Source organism: Pyrgilauda ruficollis, unplaced genomic scaffold (genome assembly GCF_017590135.1).
Source record: "Pyrgilauda ruficollis isolate IOZ18807 unplaced genomic scaffold, ASM1759013v1 scaffold65, whole genome shotgun sequence".
NCBI classification, from domain to species: Eukaryota; Metazoa; Chordata; class Aves; order Passeriformes; family Passeridae; genus Pyrgilauda; species Pyrgilauda ruficollis.
Genome location: NW_024528266.1, coordinates 5,228,786 through 5,249,970, shown reverse-complemented (window position 1 = coordinate 5,249,970; position 21,185 = coordinate 5,228,786). Strand labels below are relative to the sequence as shown.

At 36.4% G+C, this 21,185-nt stretch overlaps 1 protein-coding gene across 1 annotated transcript in view; it reads right to left on the bottom strand.

The window, feature by feature from the left end:
• Positions 1-21,185, bottom strand: part of GSTCD (glutathione S-transferase C-terminal domain containing) — a 44,511-nt gene that overhangs the window by 22,464 nt on the left and 862 nt on the right. Inside the window, exons 2-5 of the mRNA XM_041484259.1 lie at positions 19,520-19,624; positions 17,752-18,183; positions 16,090-16,551; positions 12,563-12,808 (exon numbers count right to left, since the gene is read on the bottom strand). Of these exons, the coding sequence (XP_041340193.1) occupies positions 12,563-12,808; positions 16,090-16,551; positions 17,752-18,183; positions 19,520-19,612 (1,233 nt within the window). The 5' untranslated portion in view covers positions 19,613-19,624. The remainder of the gene's footprint in view (positions 1-12,562; positions 12,809-16,089; positions 16,552-17,751; positions 18,184-19,519; positions 19,625-21,185) is intronic.

Below are 21,185 nucleotides of genomic sequence, written 5' to 3'. Positions count from 1 at the left end.
CATACATGCTTGACAAAAGAGCAGAAGAGAGTGTTCTGTTATTATAAGGAATAAAAGTACCCAAGCTTGAAAACATTGTCACAGGTTAATTCACTTTCCTGAAATCCAAAGCAGAGACAAAAGTGACTTTCCAAGACAACAAATACATAAAATTGGCACTTGTTGCCCAATCAATGGTTCTAATAATAAAAGGCTCCTTTTTCTTGTGTTGTAACCAGTTTTGTGCCAGGTGGCCTTTTGCATTATTCTTACATAGTTTATGAAAGCAAATAATCAAGAAAATCCATAAATCCCTTCAACCATCTTTGAAACAGAGACCTGGATTCAAATGTGGGGGGAAGAAGTTAATGAAACTCTGGGCACCAGCCCAGTACTGCACTCCAGCTCCCCAGGCTTTTCAAGTGGGAGCATCAGGAAACAAAGTCATGACTTCATCTGGCCCTTCCACAGCGAGTGACTTGGAGCAGCTGGCTGCAGACAGAGCAGCACTTTCTGCTTTACACATCACTTCTGTTTCCTCTACAAACTACCAGCATACTTAAGGCCACCTAACTAAACAGAAAGGTCATCCATAAATTTATCTCCCGCACAAAAACTCCGCACTAATTAGTTAAGGGAGAAAATGTACACAGCATCCCCTTCATGTCCTCATTTTGTTACTTTATAACAGTTTTGAGGGGACGGAGACAGAAATACTGTGCAGCACGAACAAAAGCGAATTCAAACAGCTTGCTGAATTTCTGTAAACTGAAGCCAACAGAAATGAAAAATTATGAACTCTTTTCCAACAGAAATTAATCAGCTCTGTCAACCAAACAAAGACTCAGACTAAAGACATATCTGCCTTCAGAAACTTAAAAAGAAAATATATCTCCCACCAACTGCCAGAAGGCATGCTCATGAAACATGTGCCTTAATGAAAAAATACACAACTAAACATAGACTAAGATATTAAAACAACAGTTAATAATTTGTAGCTTGTGTAGCAAATGGGCTTTGACACTAACTTTGTGGGCCAGTATAATGTCAAAGCAGCCAAAAGCTGGAAAACAAGCTAAAAAACCCAGCACAAAAAGTCATCCCAGGAATGGGGCTTTTTTGGGTAAGACCTCTGGAGGCCCTATTGCCCTTCTAGTGCAAAAACCATCTCAGAGCTCCTTTTCCTACACCATCACCAAATGTGGATAGAGTTGTGGTACTGGAGGTCATACAGATACATTTACTCTGCCATCATCTTTTAATGCTGATGCAGAAATTGATCTAATAGGTCACCAAGTATCTGCAGCTACAGACCCCATCATCACCTAATAAACTGAAAGAGGGGATGTCTAGCATTGAAACAAATGAATAGTTTGTAGACTTATAGTGGTACCTGTTAAAGAAATGCCTCAGTAGTGCATCTGCTAGGCACTGCCTCAGCTAGCAGTTCTAAAGCATAAAATCTGTTCTAATATATATAAGCACACATTTCTGATAAATGACTATAGTAATGCTTCATACAATTTAATAATGAGGGCATTCTAAAATCACTACATAAGGAGGAAAGTAAAACCTCTATACTGCAAGGATTATTTGGTATATTTGAACAAATTTGGTCTGTCACATGCACACACACAAAGTGGGCTTAAGCAAATGCATATCAAGCTCAGGCAGCAATAGTCACCTTCAGAATGGGGTTAATAGTTTGCATGTTGTCACCCTACTGTCCTAAATCCTTCTATTCACAAGCTCCACACAGAAGAATGCCAGATTCTGCATCCCATTCTACATACAATGTACACATTGACAGCCAGCATTCTTTCTCTGGACTTATAACTGTGCAGGGAATTGAGAAGGAAAGACCCCAGAAATAATGGTCTCAAGGAAATAAAAGCTCTCCTAAGTAGGTGAAAGGAACTGAGAAACACAGGGATCCTTCACCTTTGCACGGACCCCACCTTTCAGAGCAGGGCATATCCACACTCCTATTGGGAGCTCTGAGACAGATGTTCTGCAGATGCTCGAGCTCTTATTGACCCAGAGAGCAGAGGAAGCATTTGGAGATGAGTAAGCCAATGGGGTATGGATGTTGTGTGCAAATTCGCCTCAAGCCAAAGGCACAAAACTGTCCTGACAGTAACTAATGCAGCACAGCACAAAGCCTAACCCATAGTGAGAAGGTTCATCAGTCAAATCAAGTGTTGTACAAATGAAATCCTTAAAATGGGTGTTTCTGTTTTAAGAGTGGGATTATTTTGAGGAAATGTGATGGGATAATTTTACTTAGATTAAACCACTTCTGGAGTAAACCAAGCTGAGAAGATTCAAAGTCAGAACACGCACACCAATACTAAAAATTATACTGCAATTACACGGAAAAGTGTTTGTACATGGCAGTGAGAAAGATTATATGGGACTACAGAAATATCCTTAACTGAGTATTCAGTAATTTTGAGAGGCATTTTTCATTCAAAAAGCCATGAAAACCTGAGCTGCAAAATAGTAATCACAACCTCCATTGTGTACCTGCATAATGGCAAATATTGGCAGAAAAATGCAAGATAGTCTACAGGCACTGAAATTTGAGCATGGAAGAGACTCACTGGTTTGCCATTCAATCCCCCCCCTAAGCACAAAGGAATTCAAGATCCTTTGATAAATCAAAGTCTGTAAAGCCCATTTCTTCTCTTCTACTGCAGCTTTATACAAAAAATATAATAACAAAGTATGCTTCTAATTTTACTCATGCAGCAGCCACTGGATGTCTTACAAATGGACAACAGACCACATTCTGTCAGATTTGAATTCTCCATAAAGCTGTATTGAGTTAATAACTAAAATATTACAGAGCTAGGGTTTTTCTTTAATTAATTAATTAGTACTGAAAATATTTCAGAAAAATTAGTTGCTTACTGTGCTCTGTCCCTCTCTGACACACAACAAAATTAAATGAAATATAAAATTCCTGCAGTAGGGAGCACTCACCTATGTACCATATTTCTGATACAAACTGAAAGAAATAACTAGTCTTAATGCTTGTTTCTTCAGCATTGTGTATACTGCACAGTAGCAAATCTGAGTCATCTTAAGAAACAACGTAAAACTAAAAAGTTACGATTCTACTGAAGATCTTGTTGCTCCTTTTTTACATGACCTCAGCAGGACTCTTTCTACTCTGAAACAAAGTACACATATGGTTGCGGTAAGGAAGCGTAAGCTCTACAAGCCACTGCAAAAATTAAATTTACAAAATAAAACTAAATCAGAAGGAAGTTTCCTTATATCTGTTTAGCCAGCTTAAGAAACAGTTTTTAAGCAGCTATTTCCATATTTATTAAAATTATCAACAACTTATTTAAAAAAAGCTCTATTCATAAAGAGTCTTGAACTAGATATGAAACACTACCTAATTATTCAAAATTAATTTATGCTTGCAGGACTTTCAGGAAAAAATGTACCACAAAATCTGCTCATCTTTCCGACAGCCCAATCGTGAACAAGGGTGTCCACCTAAACCTGCATGTTTTGAATGTGACACAAACCCAGGCAAAGTGCAATCTACAAGCAACTCCAATGTTATGCAGAAAGTTGTTCCTGTGATTTTCAGCCCTACTGCTTGTCATTGCAATAACCTACCAACCTGATATTTACAGGAAATTTCTGACCTTGTGGCCCAAATAGGAGTTCAGCATGGATAATCTGTGCCATATGTTCTACTTGCTCCCTACAAGTGGAAATCAGCTGTGACCATGATCTTCATGGCACAGTTAAAAACATACAGAGGGGCAAAATGCATGTATTAACCACAAAAAAAAAAAAAAAAATTGGGGAATTAGGCAACATAAACAAGAACAAACTAACCTTTGTTTACAAAACAATTAAGATGCAAAGTGTCAAGAAAGCTTGACTGAAGGTGTGATTTATTTTCTGCATTTTGCCTTGCCTAACATCATCCAACTAAGTTACAGAGAGCTTATAACGCCAATATACATCAAGTGAGATCACAAGTGGGCCACAGCATCCGCTAACAAGCACAAGCAGAGGAATGTCAAATACGTGCTGCAGATAAGATGGAAAGTAATCCATTTGGTAGATGTTTTTGAGAAGCGTAAAATAGAGGATTAGGAAGTGTTTTGTCTCAGTTCAGGTTGGGTTTTTTGGGGGTTTGTTTTGTTTTTAGAGAAGCAGATTATTTTAATGAAGAAATCATTTTCAGGCTTTCAAAAATGATGAGAGCATACTGAAGAAATAATGGCAGTGCTTCACAAAAATTGTCAAGTAATAGACTGTGCTCAAAAAAATACATTATAGAACACTAACAATTCTAACACTAACAAATTCTAACACTAAAAGATGGCTATATATCCATTAATGCTGGCTTTTATAATCATATTCCTCAATATTCAGCATTAGCACACATAGAAAAGCTATACTTCATGGGTAAATAACCAAATTAGCTACAAAAATAAATTCAGAAGCTGTTCAAGAGTAAACATCATTTTCTTAACCCTTGATTCTAAAAGTTACATACAAAAAAAAAATAAACCTCCTGGTTAGAAGACTTTTCACAGTACTTGCTTACAGTTTTGTAATAGAAATATGTGACATGATTCAAGATATTGTATCTATAAATGGACTTATTTCTTGCACAAAATCCTGATGTTGGAAAATATTGTGCAAATATTTTACAAGTAAAAGCACTGTGTTGTTTACTAAAGACACTGGTTAATTAAATCCCCCTGAACTTGTACCAAAACTCATGACCCCATCCAGGATGCAGCATGAAATGTCAGCTCATGGCAGTCCATGACATGCACCAATATTTCTCCCTGTCTCAAGCTATGAAGGACAGAAAAATAAAACCAGTTTCCATATGCAGCCTTGAAAATTACATATCCAGCCTAAAACCATTAACCACCTGAGCTGATGTTCAGTGCAGCCTTAAAGATATCAGGTACAAAGTTTGGAACAGCAAGGAGTGTTTGTATAAAACAGCAGAGTTTAAGAGTCCATTTTTACTTTTGTCCAGCATACTCTGGTTCCTAACAAATGAAATTCTGCAGAAAACAGGCAATGCAACCAAGAGCCAAGGTAAAAAGTTTCTCCCATTGAGCTTCATAGAAGCACTCAGAAGTAGCTTAAACTTTGAGGTGAGAGGATGTTCTTTTGTTCCTTATTTCTTGTCACTAAAAACACAAGAACATATGGAAGATCTGCAAGTGGGATATTCCAGAGCATTTAAGCAGATTTGAGTCCTTCAGCAATCAGATACATCAGAAAATTCCAGGGAAAGTGTGCTGATGGAATGACTACATGAATGATACCTCAACTGGTCTACCCACACTACTTACACGAGCCATTCAAACACCAACACAAAGACCAACAACTCCATGACAGACCTGCAAAACTTTTAAAGCCCGAACTGAAACACAAGCACCATATCTCTCTCCATTATCTCTGGATGCTTAGATCAATATTCCACACTAGGAGGGGACAAATTTTATTGTTTCAGATTAGGTTTGACTCATTTTAATATTGAGATTATTCTACAATTCTTCTACACTTAGAAAATAATTCTACAAACAGATAAACTTCCTACTTGCCTTTGCTCTTCAATGCCTTAAAAGTTTTTAAAGGATGTGAACTCCTTTAGATATTGCTATGGTAAGATGCCAGAAATTTGACATGAGACATGAGCCAAAAATTAACTTTTCAGAAGCATTTCCAAACCATCTGGAGAAGCGGCATTTAGAGTACAAAATTAATACCACCTTCAATAAAACACTAAACATACAGTAGTCTGGCCTTTCCTTTGTGTAATTAAAATTTTTGAAAGCATCAAACTACTCAGAACAGATTATGAATCATTCAAAATAATTTTATGGGGTTTTTTAACACTATGAGGTTTGGGGTTTTTTTCTTAAACACAGCAGCACTAACTTCCTCAAAATTGCTGATTAGAACTTTAAATGAACAACTGTGCATAAAAAGTTGCCTTCAGGAAAAGCCAAAATCAAACTCGTGACCTTATCCAATGTAAAACTGTATCCAAATCAAGTAATCAAGTAATGCATTCATGGCTCTTAACACGAATATCCAAAACCAATGAAAGTGCAGATGGAAGCCATAAGCAACTCCAAGAGGCAGAAAAATTCCTCCTTAACTCACACTTTGTCACAGCTGATTTATGGTTTGGAAACAAATTCCATACCTCAACTGTGCAACATAGCAAGCCTGGGAGAAGGAAGAAGGTCAATGCAGCCCCTTGCACAGTGCTCGCCTTTGAGCACAAACATTATGTTCAAGGTACATCTTGTGCTGGGATGAAATAGCCTGTGATTCATCAACTCCTTACAAAATGTCAGTGAAGAGCTCCCAGAAATTCACTAATGCTGCACAAAACTTGACAATACCGGGGTAATGATTCTAACTTACTCTTCTATACCTGTAATGTACAAAATTGTGACGTTGGAAAATAAGTTGTTCAAAATATGTTTGCCTACGTTTCTGCAGGAAACTGTTTCATTTAATAACCACAAAATAAAACTCTGTTTTATTTACTATGATAGTTTATGAAGGCACATAAAATCTGGGCAATCACAGACTCTGAAAACTACCAGTAGCCTTAGAAATAACTACTTAAGGATATTAAATACTAAGTAGGAAAGATTAATAGTTTCAGTAATCAGGTAAAATCAAAACTATAAATTAAGAACACAGCTTGAATTATCTATTCACAATTAATCTACAAATAATCTAATGGGTTCTCCAGAGATCACTACAAAAAAAAAAAAATTAAATAATCTATTAAGTATTTCAACTTCCAGCAAGTCCTACTTTTCCCCCAGAGAAACAACAAATGTTTTTAAAGGACTTAGCTGGACAACAAAATAGGAGTGTCAATAAACTTGAGTGAAAACATAATTTAAATTCTTTTGATGTGTTTGCACTATTTTGTCACCGAGAAAGAGAAGGAGACACACTTGGGCTCAGTTTCATTTGCTTTCTGGGTTGTAATCTTTTCTGTGTATAAGCACAGAGACTATACCTTCCTTCTCACACTTAGTCAATCTGATCTTATCCTCTGCGTAATTTTCCAGTGCCTTTATTTCTGAAAGCAAGATTATATCAGGAAGAGAATTCGTAAGAGGTTCAATTAAGAGAGAGAATCTTTTTTGCTTTGTTTCTGGAGTTCATTTTTAATGTTTTGTTCCTGTGCAATGTCTAGACCACACAGCTCTTCACATTCCAACCCTTCTTTCCTTCTGACTTCCACTTTCCTCCCATCCTAATGAGGATGGTCACATATTCTCATGTGCTCAGAGTGTCGCTACAAAATAAAAAGCTAGTGAATTACTGGTTAGTTCCTTTACATCCTTTCATGTGCCTATTTTTGTTTCTAACCTATTCAATAAGTTATTTCCCTTTCCTTTGAATTCCAGCCATAACCTAGCCTACGATGCTACCACGTTTTTTATTTCCAAAACATTGGCCCTTGAACTATTGCAGTATTTATTGACCAATTAAAAACAATAAATCTCTTGCATAAATCTCTGCATGTTGTTACTTGTGAGCCAGAAAAAGAATTTCCAGAAATTTCCATTAAGCTCCTCATTTCCTTAGAAATATCTTCCCAGAATTGCCCCTTTTCCCCAAAGAATATAAAACTCCAGCAGAAGTTGAACTGATCAACTTTCCCTCTCCTTCACTCCCTGCTCAGCTGTTACCTCTTTTCTTGGACTTGAAAACTTTCAGGGCAGAAGCTATTACTCTGCTATGTGCTTATACAGCCTCAGCAATTATTGCTTTCAGGTGTACTCCAGCACAATGAATGTGTCAACTGTTAAATTACCAATTCTAATTCAAAGAGGGGGTGAAAAATGTTTTAAATCACTTTTTACAACAGGTGGTCCCAAATTTTGGGACTAGAGATTACTGAGCTCAAAACTGCCACGTACAAAGCATCTTTCTCTAGGATGACTCCTTAGTCCAGGGCACAGCTCCATCCATCCAGGTACAGCTTCAAATCCGAAGTGACTGTGCTGCCCTCCTGTGGCTTGTGAAGATTTCAAGCTCCAGAAGTCACACAGACAGCTGAGAAAAACTCTGATGCTGCTCTTGAAAGACACACTGCATAGCTAAACATTACACTTGGAAGAAAGTAAAAAAGCCAAAGTGCTGTTGCAGGGGTATCAAAGGTCTCCTGATGCCTCTGCCTGAAAGGACACCTTCGATTTGCAGAGGAAGCACAGAACAGCCACGTCACTCACCTGTCCCTCAGTTACAACGTGCAGAAAACAGCAATGTAAGTGACCTACAAAAATACTGCAAAAAACCCCCTAAGTTTAAATCTTTGTGCTAATTATGCTACACAGGTAAGTGAATTATGAATCCCCACACTCTTGGATATGGCAAATGGGTGACACAAAACAGCTAAAGGACACAAGCTGTACACCTACCATTGATGTAACTAGGATTTAAGTCTAATGACAAAACATACAGAACAATCTTCAAATAAGCAGTGAAGACATTTTACAGCAAGAAATAGCAGAATACTGAAGCAAATAAAATATCCCATTTAAAGTCAAGACTGGTGCTAGAGAAAATCAATTTAAATTTTACAGTAACTGGTAATATTAAGATATTAGTATATCTGGAAAAAGACTATGAAGAGTAATGTCAACAACAGTTTAACATTTTATCCAATAGCATATCTAGAATATTTGAAGACAGAAAAGTGTTAACTCCTCCTCCTCCTAAATATTTCTAATTAATACAAATATGATAAATATGTTATCACTGCCTTCTCTACACAGTGACACTCTGTAGCACCATATCACCCTTAAGTAGACCTTATTGACCATTAAAGGATATTAATTTCTAGATTTCTAGTCCCCAAAAATACCTCTGATGATGATTTTGAGCCATATTCAGAAGAAAATTTTTGAATCATGTTAATCATCTGGGTATTTGCTGGACATTGTTCCACACCATAACTGCTAGAATGGATCAGCATTCCTTCACTCCTCAGTCGTAATCTTCCACAAAAAATGACCTGCATCTCCATGCTGTGGAGCATGTAGTACAAAAGTAACCTCTAAACCTCTGGTTTAAGAGATGAATTATGTAACTCTGGGGCTCTGCAATCCCATGAATAAGGAACATAGAAATATAAAAGGGAGAAGGAAACTAGCAAACTCTAATACAATTATGTCAGGAGTAAAAGACCAAATAGTTTAAATGAAACAAAGGGCAGAGTTACTTAGCAGGCTACTTAACATTTATTAAAGATTTCTGATTAAGATATGAAAAATTAACAACCTTGTTAAAAAATATCTGCTAGGCACCTATAAGTTAGTGCTTTTGGGGTTTATGCCCTTCCATGTGTCTAATAACTTCAGAGACAAAAGAGAAAAAAAATCTCACAGTCTAACAAATAAAACTTATTTTTCTGTCTAGGGCAGATCACACTCTAATTCTATGCGGGTAAAGTCAGTTTAGGCCACTGACTGTCAAGTGCAGACACTGTCAAAGTTAACTGTGGATTAATCAAAAACATGCTCCAACCATCAGAACCAAGACAACTGTGAATTTACAACACAAATTATGAATTGTCTTCAGTGCTCAAGCCATAAATCTGTAAAACATTTCAAGTGCCAAACTGCAGTATTTAATTTTAATTCTTTAGTATGTTCAGTAAACCAACACAAACCACAGCAGGACCAAAAAAGCCTACAGTGAACTTTATGTACAGTACTCTACAAAACAAATCTCTCCAAAGCCCAATAAACTGCCAATTAACCAGGACTTGTGAACTGTAAAAATCATACCTCCAGGAATCAGACCTCATCAAAACCTGAACTTTTGTTGCAGGGGATATTCAATATGAAGCATTAAAGCTTCAGTAATTCTCTGAGGGCTTACACTTACTCCACAGAGCAAGGGACTGAAACAAAGGTGACACCTTCCAGTATGACAATCAGCCACATGAAAGTCCATCAATCACTCATCACAACAGGATTTTACAGAGCAGGCCAAACACCAAGGAGAATGTGTCCTCAACTGAATCAAAATGCAGCTGTTAGAACTGGGTATCATTCTTTCTAGTGTGATTTTTAATAAGATACACTAGCAACTGCTGTTTTTTCTTTGCAGATTTTGAATATTTCAGAGGCTGTAGGCTTGTCATTTAGATCAAAACATCACTTAAGAAAATGCAACAGACTTCAAGCAAACATAAATATACTGAACTAGTATTCCTTATAATGCATATGCATTGATTTCATGAGGCATGGAAACCAGCCATGTTTTCAAAGAGTATTCATTTTAGTAAATCATTGTGCCTAAAAATCATTACTACATACTAATTTAACATGTAATAGCTTTGCCTCCTGTCTCCAAATAGGCATTATACAAATATAAAATAATTAATTCCCTTCCCTTGTTTTGCTTGGTAACCCAAGACAATCACAAAAGAAAAAGGGAGGAAGACTACAGTAACAGTATGAACAGTGTACACTGTTATCCATGAGTTATCTGGTTTGGTGACATGCCTAAGTTATCATTTCCAGTTAAACCTGAAGAATTTTTTGTCTACAAATTAGTAATTCCATTCAAACTTCCATGAAAATTGTCCCCAGGCCAACTACACAATGTTATATCCCCAAACAGTCAAAAGTCACATATGAAATACAAAGTTTTGCAAGAATACTCTTTCTAAGGCAAGCCAGTAAAAGAAGATATACCAGTATTGCCTATATTACAAAAATGAGCATTTTTGCTTTCTCTTTGTTACTGAAAATTATTTACTTCTCAAGTATGTATCAAGAATGTGAAGCAACCTGGCTGTATTGCCATCAGAGGTTTTCTAAATCTTGAGCTGCAAAATATAATGCACACACAAATGTGGTTTAAACTTACTTAAATGAGTGCAGCAAAACTGTAACTTAAGGGGAAGTTAATGAGAAGCAGCTTCAGTTGAATTTCCCCTGGATTGTTACACCCATGTGGCTTGCAGGCAAAGAGCTCTCTGATATGGAAAGATCAGCTGAAGAAGAAGGATGAGTTCCTGCTTCAGGATGCCTGAGTCACTGAAATAGGCTAAAACACTATTAAAAAAATCTTCAAAGTCTTTCAAAGAGTTCTGACAGGCTTGAAAGGGAAATAGAGAACTTTAAAGTGTTTCTTTAAACTCTTTTTGTTTTACAGAATAAATGACTGTCTGGATTTAATTTTAAAAACACAGTAGCTTTTAACTTTCAAAATAAAATACACAATTTGCATATCTTGATTAGCAAAAGTTTTCATAAAATGTCAGATCCCCTAAGCCATCTTTGATTTTTAAGCATAATGTATTTTCAACTCAGAAAGCACCTTTCAAGTCAAAATATTCAAAAGGTAATACCAATATAAAAAGCAGAACAAAATAAAAGTGACCTATCCGCACAAAAAAAAAAAAAATCCCAGAAACAACCCAGATATACTGAATCGATTTTGCCCATTTCAAATCAAATAGCTCTGCATCTAATACACCATTTACTCCACAATTATAATATTCAGTTCTATGAGCAATTACAAACAACTTTCACATGGATGCAAAGTCACAAACTTTTATATTGGTTAGAAGACAATTACATCATCAAGTGCTGTTCCTTTCATGAAAACTAATTTTGTTTATGATGAGGGTTAGAAAATGCTCAACATTTCCTTTTCTCTGTTGAGAGGCCACACTACAATAAAGTATCCTTTACTTAGTAACAGTTCTGGAAGCTGAAGCTAATACTGATCCTTCAGGATTGTTTTTTGGTAGACATCAAGACCGTTTAATCAAAACACCAGTTAATTCCACCAAACTGGAACACCATGCTCTGTGTTACTGTTCTAGCCTGTGTTATTCAAAGGTACTTAAGTTTCAAAGATGTTTCTAAACTACAAATGTAAACATTGCTTCACTCTGTAAGAAAATACCGTCTCATGCATACTGTTACTGAAATAATGGTTCATTTCAAATGAAATATCACCAATAAAGCATTTCTTTTAAGTTCTTTTACTTCTTGCTTAACAAGTATTTAAACTCCTGAGAAAAGTAGTAAGGCTTTGTAAGACTGTAGGTCAGTTACCTCTCATTCTTGAATTTCACAGTTGGATAAGAGAGTCAATAAATAAAAAACTGTTTTAAAGAAAAAATAATATATTAAAAAAAAAAAAACCCAACCCAATTGAAAAGGTTGGATAATGAAGCCAAACATAAAAGCAACAGGTTTTTTTTCATTCTTTATATAAATATCTTTAAAAGAGAAATACAATATTGCAATTCAAACAAAAAGTTACTTTGATTATTCAGAATTATTTACAGGGCTCCAGCAGTCCTATCATTGCCCAGTTCCTGAATGAATCGAATATCAGAAGAGAAGAAAAAAGTAGAATCACTTCTAAGTCAATGCGTATCAGATTTAAGACAAACAAAGGGCATTAAACTGTTCAAGGCTGTAAAAATCAGCTTGTACAAATTCTAATAAATTCTACCTACTCCAAATCAAGAAAATATGCCTACAAAAATAACTCATTAAAAAGTTTAAATTACCATTAACTTAGTCATGGTTGGCCTTGGACCACCTATAAAATGGCTGTCTTCATGATCCTCTTCTAACTCATCAGGAACTGCAGCAGAGTCCTGTAGCTGTTCCTTGGGAGGAGACACCAACTCTGGAAGCTGGAGAAGCTCCATTTTGCACTTGTCAGCAGCTCTCTTCACCCCAGGTACTTCTTGAACTCTTCGATACCAACTGGATATCAGTGGCAAGTTCACCACTTGTTTCTTGCTGGAAACCTAAAATAATAAAATTAGAAGATTAGTGGCTACTGTAAATTTCTTACTACAAGCTACCAAAAGGCACAAACCACAGGAGCAAACTCAGCTCCACGCTGAGCACAAGCACTCACAGCACGATGGCAATCAGCTGGTTCAGAGCTCCACGTGGAATTGCCAGTTGGCCATTTAGACTTTATCTGCAATTCCCATTTGCTTAATAGGGTGAAAAGGTTTACATGACCAACTTCAATCATAATTTCAGTCAGTAACAGGAAAACTCCATATAAATAATACTCTTTAATATATGCTATTTCCTAACATAGGAAAGATTAGTTTTGGTTGGTCATTAGACAAAAAACCTAATGCAGTAATTTGCAATGAATACTGAACTCTAAGCATGACATTATGGCACCTGAATGATTTTTTCCACAAGTACCCCTCAAAAGCTCATCCACCAACAGCTGTTTTGCTGGGAACTTCAAGCCTGAAATACCTTAGACTATGTGGTAACAGGCATACATTACCCCTGGTCCTTATTCAAGTCTTTGCACTACATCTGTGGCTTTTTTTTTTTTTTAATTAGTACTGACTTTTTTTTTAATCATTAATTTCTTTTTAGAATCTTAAGTTCATATTTTTCTTCAATAACGGTAACTAGTATATTTATTTTCTGAATTAAGAGTATGATTATGAATTAATGTGGCCTCCAATAGAAACTAGCATTTTAAGTGTCAAAAATGAAATAAAAACATTTCGTAAGTAAGAATAACTTGCACATATTTTAAAAAAATATACCCAAATCACTTTTTCAGATGAAGTCCAAATACTTTTAAAAAGGATGCACTTGATAATAAATAAAATTATTTTTGTTATCTAGACAAAATTTATCTAAACAAAATTTTTGTTATCTAAACAAAATAACTTTTGTTTAGATTCCCAAATGTTCTAGAACAACGGAGATCATCCTCTTACAGGAGAGGTTGTGAAGTCTCCTTAGAGACACTCAGAATATAACTGGACATGATCCTGGGCAACTGGCTGACCCTGCTCTGAGCAGGGTGCTTAGACAAGATGAACTCCAGATGTGAATTCCAACCTCAATTTTTCCAACTTCAACTATGCTGTGATGCTGTGCCTGCTTTAAACAGAAAATTAAAAATCACAACTACAGGAACAGGCAGAAAAGGCCACACAAAACCAACATTCTTCTCCAGAGCTGTCCGAAGAGCAGAAATAGAAATTGGTAAAGAACACTTGAAATTACACAAAATTTCCAAGAGCTCTCCTGGATGCTGTGTTTATAATATGCTTAGGGTAATCACAAGTAATTAGCAATAGCTAAAGGAGCAAAAGGATGAACTGTGTAACTTTAGTATCTAATTTAATAACCTAATAGTAACACGGGCAAAACCACATTAATTCAGTTAAGGAAGAAGTCTTTTGGAAAGCAATTCTAAGAGGCACTGTTACACTCATTATCAAGTCTTCTAAATTGTATTTTTAAAAGTGAATAGTGTTTTTTCCCAGATGAGGACCTCAGCTTTTGTTATACTTCTATTAATTTCCAACAGTTACAACTAATAGAAGGCATAACAAAGGTAACCTCAGAATGATAACAGCATTGCAATGAGGTAATGAAAAACAACCCTTCAGCTTCATTATCTTACTTTTGGTAATTATAATTACAATCAGCTAGTAAGGCCTCCTCATATTTATAGGATGATATTTTCCAGACACACACTCACTTGAGACTTTATTATTATTCACACCCTTAATTCAAAGTGGAACTGCAACTACAGTGATTTTTTTTAAACACAATCCAGGAAGTCCAGTTATACAAGTGACAAAAAACACTTGAATACAGAATTGAACTCTGGGACTTCCACCAACAAGAGTAGTTTCAACTCACGGCCTGCAAGATGCAAGTTTTCCAATTTTGATGACAACTGCAGGCATCAAGGTATAATTGCTTAGAAAATGATCATTCACCAGAGAACAGAAATAAACAAACACTATCCCAGAGCTCTTGTAAATTAGGTAAAAACAAAACTGAAAGCCAGGTTTTCAGGGCAATCCTTGGTGTGAGTTAACACAAGTGTACTGTAAAATACCTAGGTCATGAGCTGCAGAACACCAGGGCTCAAGGGCAACATATAAAAAGTCAATAAAAACAAAATTCTTGGCTGCTCACAGTACATCCACAGAATGATCCCAACTACATTGCTGAAATCAATTATGCATCTGATGCAGAAATCTTCTCATGCCTAGCACCACTAAACCAAATATTACTGTAAAAAGTTATGCTCTTATTTAAAAGGTCTTGGAAAAATAAAGGCTGAAATACATTAAAGTTTTTTAAATAGTAAGAAAGCATTTTGTTTTAATACTTTTGTTTAGTATCATCCATACAGAAGTTGCTGTTTACCTCCAATCATGTGATTTGCAAAACAAACAAAGCAGATGTGAATTAAGAAGCATTTCTGTAAAATAAGTCATCCTCTCAATTCAAAGGCAGCATATTGCTATCATCATACAGAAATCCGCTGAGGATGATGATAATGGTTAAAGAAGTTATAAAGTGGACATTTGTCACATTATTAATATTTGATAGTCATTATCTTTATTTTTGAGACTGTTATCCTCAATCTGACTAACAGCATCTTCTCCAGGAATTCCATTTGTTTTCAAATACCATAAGGGAAATTTGGCAAACCAACTTGCAAAATCAAAATGCAAATGTTCCTGGAATAGACACCAGCTTAGCTATAAATCTCACAGAGTAACTGCAGGAATAGAACTGTAAGAGGCAAATTCACTGTAACATTTCACTGTGATGGGAAATAAAGACATAGCTGTAATTTCCTTAAATCTCTCCCTCCTATGCATCTTTCCCCATAAAAGCAAGTACACAGACTGTGCTGAGCAAGACTCTTGCACAGTCTTACCACAGAAGTTTTTCCCACTGTAGAACTAGTTTTTAAGTTGAGCTAAAGTCACCTGAACTAGTATTTTTAAATTATTATTTTCTGGGCAAATTGGTGCCAGAATATTTCAGTATAATATTTTAATAGTTAACAGAGTTTACTAACCATTGATATGCTTTATATCTAGAAGTAACTTTAGTGGCCTCACCAATCCCTGCTTTTTGTGTTTGTACAAAAACAAGACAAATCTTTGATTTTGGGTTAAGGTCACTTTAGAAACACCACAATATGTTCAAATTAACATATTTTACAACTTTTAGGTTCTTAAAAAACATACATGTACACTAACTGATAGTTGTGGAATTGTCAGCTTACCAAGAACTGATGGATGCATGGCAAAAGCACTAGATCTGCCACAGTAAAATAAAGCCCTTCTGCAAAAACATGGTCCAAGAGTGGAAGGTCAGAAGTTTTTGTTCTCCTGACGTGAGGGGCCTCCCTGTTGATTGCATCTGGTGCTTCCTGGGCAAGTAGTTTGGAGAAAGCTACACTCAGTTCCAAACTTGAGGGTGGATGTTCATGGACTTCTCTTGGTCTTAATCCCTCTGTTGCTTCTTCACCAAGCACAGGCACTGCAGCCTTGGCACCTGCCTTCTGTTGTTGAAGTTTCTGCCTTCGAATTTTGTCATCATTATGTACTCGGACAGGTTCTCCAAGCTTCCTTTCCAACAGTAAAATGTCAGGAGGAATAGCCTGGCAGTGCTCAGGAGAGGCTGTCAAAAATCTTTCAACAGCCAGAGGTATGCTGATCTCACAGAGCCTGGTCCACTGGCTAACCTGTCAAATAAAGTTATGTAATTAATGTCTCTTCAGAAAGAGAAACAAAATCCAGGGTAACTTTCAATTGCTTTGGTTACTCAATCACTTCAAGCAAAGGAATTCCAGCTTTAAATACATTCTTTGTTAATCTTAGAAACTCAGATGTTTCTGTATTGCTATCACAACAGCAGAGTTAGGAAGCTAAATCTTATATATAACAGAACAGTAATCCAGTACAGCATATTTTTATTTACTTATTATTGACATAAAATTAGGGTGGCTGTGTAACTCATAAGAAACAAAGCTGTGAACTGAGTTGAAGGGATGGTGATCAATGGCAACCATGGAAACAGCAATCATGCCAGGGTGGAGTTCTGCCTCCTGAGAGGCGTGAGGAAGGCAAGTCTAGATGGATGAGCTGCCAGATGAGCAAACTGCTGCGTGATAAATGGACTGAAATCTCAGCTCAGGGTAGTGCTGGTTAACAGGTCACACTCTACCTGAAGGCCAGTTAGGAGTGGAAATCTTTAAGGGTCTATGCTGAGGCCTATCCCATTTCATCATCTTTACCTGGAGGGGGGAGATGGAATACACTCCCATCAAGGATGACAGGGAATTGAGAAGAGCAGACAACAAATTCCCAACAAACTCCAAGGCAGAGCTGCTATTCACGTGAGCCTGCACAGACTAGAGAATGAGCTGAGAGGAACTGATATGAAACTCAGAATATTCCATACCTAGGAGGGGCATATCCCCTCGAATGGTACAGACTAGGGACTGACCACCTGGCCAGTTAGCCACTCTGCTGAAAAGACACTGGACAATCTGATGAGGATAAGCTAAACAAAAGCCACCTTGACAGTAAAGACTAACAATATATCATGCTCTTGAAATCAAAATCAGCAAGAAATTTGGTATTTCTTCGTTTACTTCAAAACTTTATAACTCATTTATACTGCTAGACATGAAACAAAGATCTGACCTACTTTTTAACATTAGGTTCTTTTTGTGCTGCTAAAAAGTAGCATCTTCAAAAATAATTATTTTTCCTCTTTGTGCCAAAATACAGGTACTTCTCCATAAAGAAAATTGCATTTTCTAAGCAGATTAAGTTTTATACTAAAAGAACTTACTTGACATGAGTATTAAGAGTCTACTTCAGAGCATTTAATGCTTATTAAAAAACAATCAATGTATCTAAGAGAGAGACACACTCACTTCAGCACAGGCTTTTAAGCAGGTCTTCTTAAAGCCCAAGAGTTCCAAAACATCCTTTTTAGATGGATCTGCCTCGAATGTTTTCTGTATTATATGTCTTAAGACCACAGAAAGCCCAGCTCGGCAGAATTTGTCATCTTTCACCACAACAGCAGGTAAACTGCAGCTCTGCACAACCACTGGAAGCTGACACCTGGAGATTAAGTGGACCTCAAGGTCGCCAGCGAGGTTTTTTGTCACACACTGATCACTCACATCTTCGCCAGTTGGCACTAAAAAAACTTTAAATAATTTGCAGTCACAGTAGGATAGCAAAAACAGAGAGATAGATGTATGAAGAGGAAAGATACTATCTCTGTACTGATGAGAAAAAGCCAAATATAAATGTTCTTCGGCGACGTTATCTTTCATCTTCTTCCTGAGATGAAGTTCCTGAAATAGAAATCAGAGTATGACATCCTTAAAAGAATACAGAATAAAAAAATAAAAAAAAAAAAAAAAAAAATATTAAATCACTGGTTCTTCCACTATCTGCTATAACTGATTTTAACACAAGACACTACTAAAGACATCCTGCCTGAATAACTGGCGGGCTCCTTTCTGAGAGAAAAGAATGATTTCACATCTACACTGTCTCTTCACATACAAGATCATGGATAGGAGAATGACCTCTGTACATTTTTTTTTAGATTTTAGCATATTTCTGACATCAACTAAAACCTAAAGTAAATGTTTCATTTTCAATTTTTAAGTGCGTAAACATTTTAGAGAAAGGCTTTGGTTTTTTTACATTAAAATGTCCCATAATATTAAACATGCATTATTAAAAAAACAAGTTCCTGAGCACGTATCTACAACAGTCAGCTCCCTAACACAAAGATCTGTCTTTTTGTAACTGCTAAAAGGCATTTATAGCAGGTCTTTAGGCTATGGGAAATAATATTGGTTTCTGTATTAAAAATTAATCTAGGGTTGGGTGAGATAATAACTGAAGGACTCATAAGCAAATAAACATTCATGTTGTGATACTACATGAACACCTCAAACACACAACTACTTTAAAGCAGTCCAATTCAACAGCAGCAGAGCTGAAATTAATATCTTCTCAGTGTATTAAAAAGCTACATTTTTCCTACTACGATATTCCACAGGAGTTTAACATAAGGCACTGATGCAGTAATTTTTCTGCTCCATCACTCAGCAGAATTGCCCACCGCCTGAGATGACAGGTGGCACTGAAAAGCCTCAGACACTAGATGGCCCTCTTACCACAAGCGACACGGGGCACAGCTCGAGCACGGTGAGGAAGAGACATTTAAATCTTGCTGAGAAAGGCCAGAATAGGGTTTTATAGACATATATATATAAAGCACGAGTGACACTGGAACAGCATCAGTCTCTCACATAACTGCCTAGATTAATAAGGTCTTTGCATAATTACAACTGCTTGCATTTTTACAAATGCAAGTATTTTAAAATAAAGTTTTAATTTGATACATCTTGATTACTCAATTTCTTTTTTTCCACATAGACATATACATCACACTTATTGTATTACCTACCACAGGACCAAAACAAATTGTCCAAAAAGAGGGAGTGGAAGAATAAAATCAAGTCCATGACATTAAGAATACTAATGTCTGTTACAGTGACACATTTTTAAACCATTAAATGACAAGAAGTGTGGCTGTGCTATGAGTACTGCTGCTTTTCTTTAATTAATACAGTGCCACACAAAGAACAGGACAGTACACAATGCCATACCTACTTCACCACAAGATATTTTATTTGGGTAAATCTTGACAGCATGGAAGTTGAGGCAGACTCTATATTCCAAGTGCACCTCTGTGGTAGAAATCATCCAGTGAAGGCACTGCCAGAGAGGTAAATCAAGAAGAGTTACTGCTACCATAGTCACATCCATAGCTCCTAGCATTTGAACTCCTAGTCTCAACTACAGTACCTCTTTCAATTTTAAAAAGTACTCTTATATGCATTTGGGTTAATATTTTTGTTCTCCATGAGAACTCAAAGAGCTCACAAGTCCATCTTTTGCTGGGCATGCAAAACACTCATACACATTCACCTCATCACTGAATTTTTTCTTCTGGTTGATTGAATCCTGGACTCAATCAGCTATTTTGGTCGTTTTCGTGCTATGCAAAACTGCTAAATATTTTGGTAAACTCTGACAAAGTTTATATTTCCAAAGTATATTATCCTATAGTTTCCATCTATTAATCATCCAATCTTACAATTTATTTTTAAAAACTTCTTACAAGTAATTTTAACAACTGGGCTTCCATAACGACTGCAACTTGACACACAGGTCATTAGAATACCAACACATTCAGTCTGGATTTATTTGAATTGTTAGTTATTGCAAAAATTTCCATGTCCCTCCACCACACCAGTAACTGAACATCTCACAGACTTTCCTCTCAGAGAGCCTTGCACGGTGGAAGTTTCCTGTGTTCCTGTTACACATGTATAAAAGCAAAAAGCACAAAGAGAATTTATAGTTCAGTGTCACACTGGAAGTCTGTCCTAGGGCAAGCCAAAAACTTGGACATTTTTCCTTAAGGGCTTGGTTGTTTGGTTGGCTGTGAGATTTTAGGGTTTTTTAAGGTCAGTCTATGACAATGAAAATTACAGTCAGGCTAATTTTATTCTCAAATCTCTCACAGAAGAGAAACTAAAATAATCTGTCCAGGAGTTCTGTCTATAAGTGACTTTACCTCTGTTTCCTCATTGTTTCCTGTGAGAAGAAAGGCCTTCTTGAATCATCACTTCAACTGAGCTGTACACTCTTACACTGCCACACTCCACCCCTCTCCCATATTTTACTTCTGAGAATTCCTCCCAACATTTTGCCTCCAAGCACTGACATTATAAAGTCGTTTCCTGTATTTTTTGTTTCCAGTACCGGTGCTCTTCCACACTGGTTGGGCTCTGCAGAGTCTATATTCCTTGTGGATTTATGCACAGATTTTCAATTCAAAGACTTAACAATCTGGTTACCCGTTCTCACTTAAGTCTTTTCACAAAACTACTACCTATCCATGAAATTTTATTAATCCCTTGGCAGCTTACTGAGACAAAAGCAGACACAGACATATACAATAAAATGAAATGTGCAATACAGAACTAACCAAAGCTAGTAAGACATTCCACTATTTGCTCACAGTATTTTTTCCCAGCACTTTTTTCTCTAATGAGACCATCATTTCTGTGGGAAGAGATGGATTTTTATTCTATTGGCCATATTTACAGTAGCCAGTTTGAAAGAGGGAAAATGAAAAGCAGTGACCAATACAGGATTTGCACCGTAACTTAAAGGACAAAGATAAATCATGTTGCCTACCTTTGGTATAAAAGACATCTACTTCAAACTTAAAAATATTATGTCAGTGTAACTTTCACTAGCTGTGCTG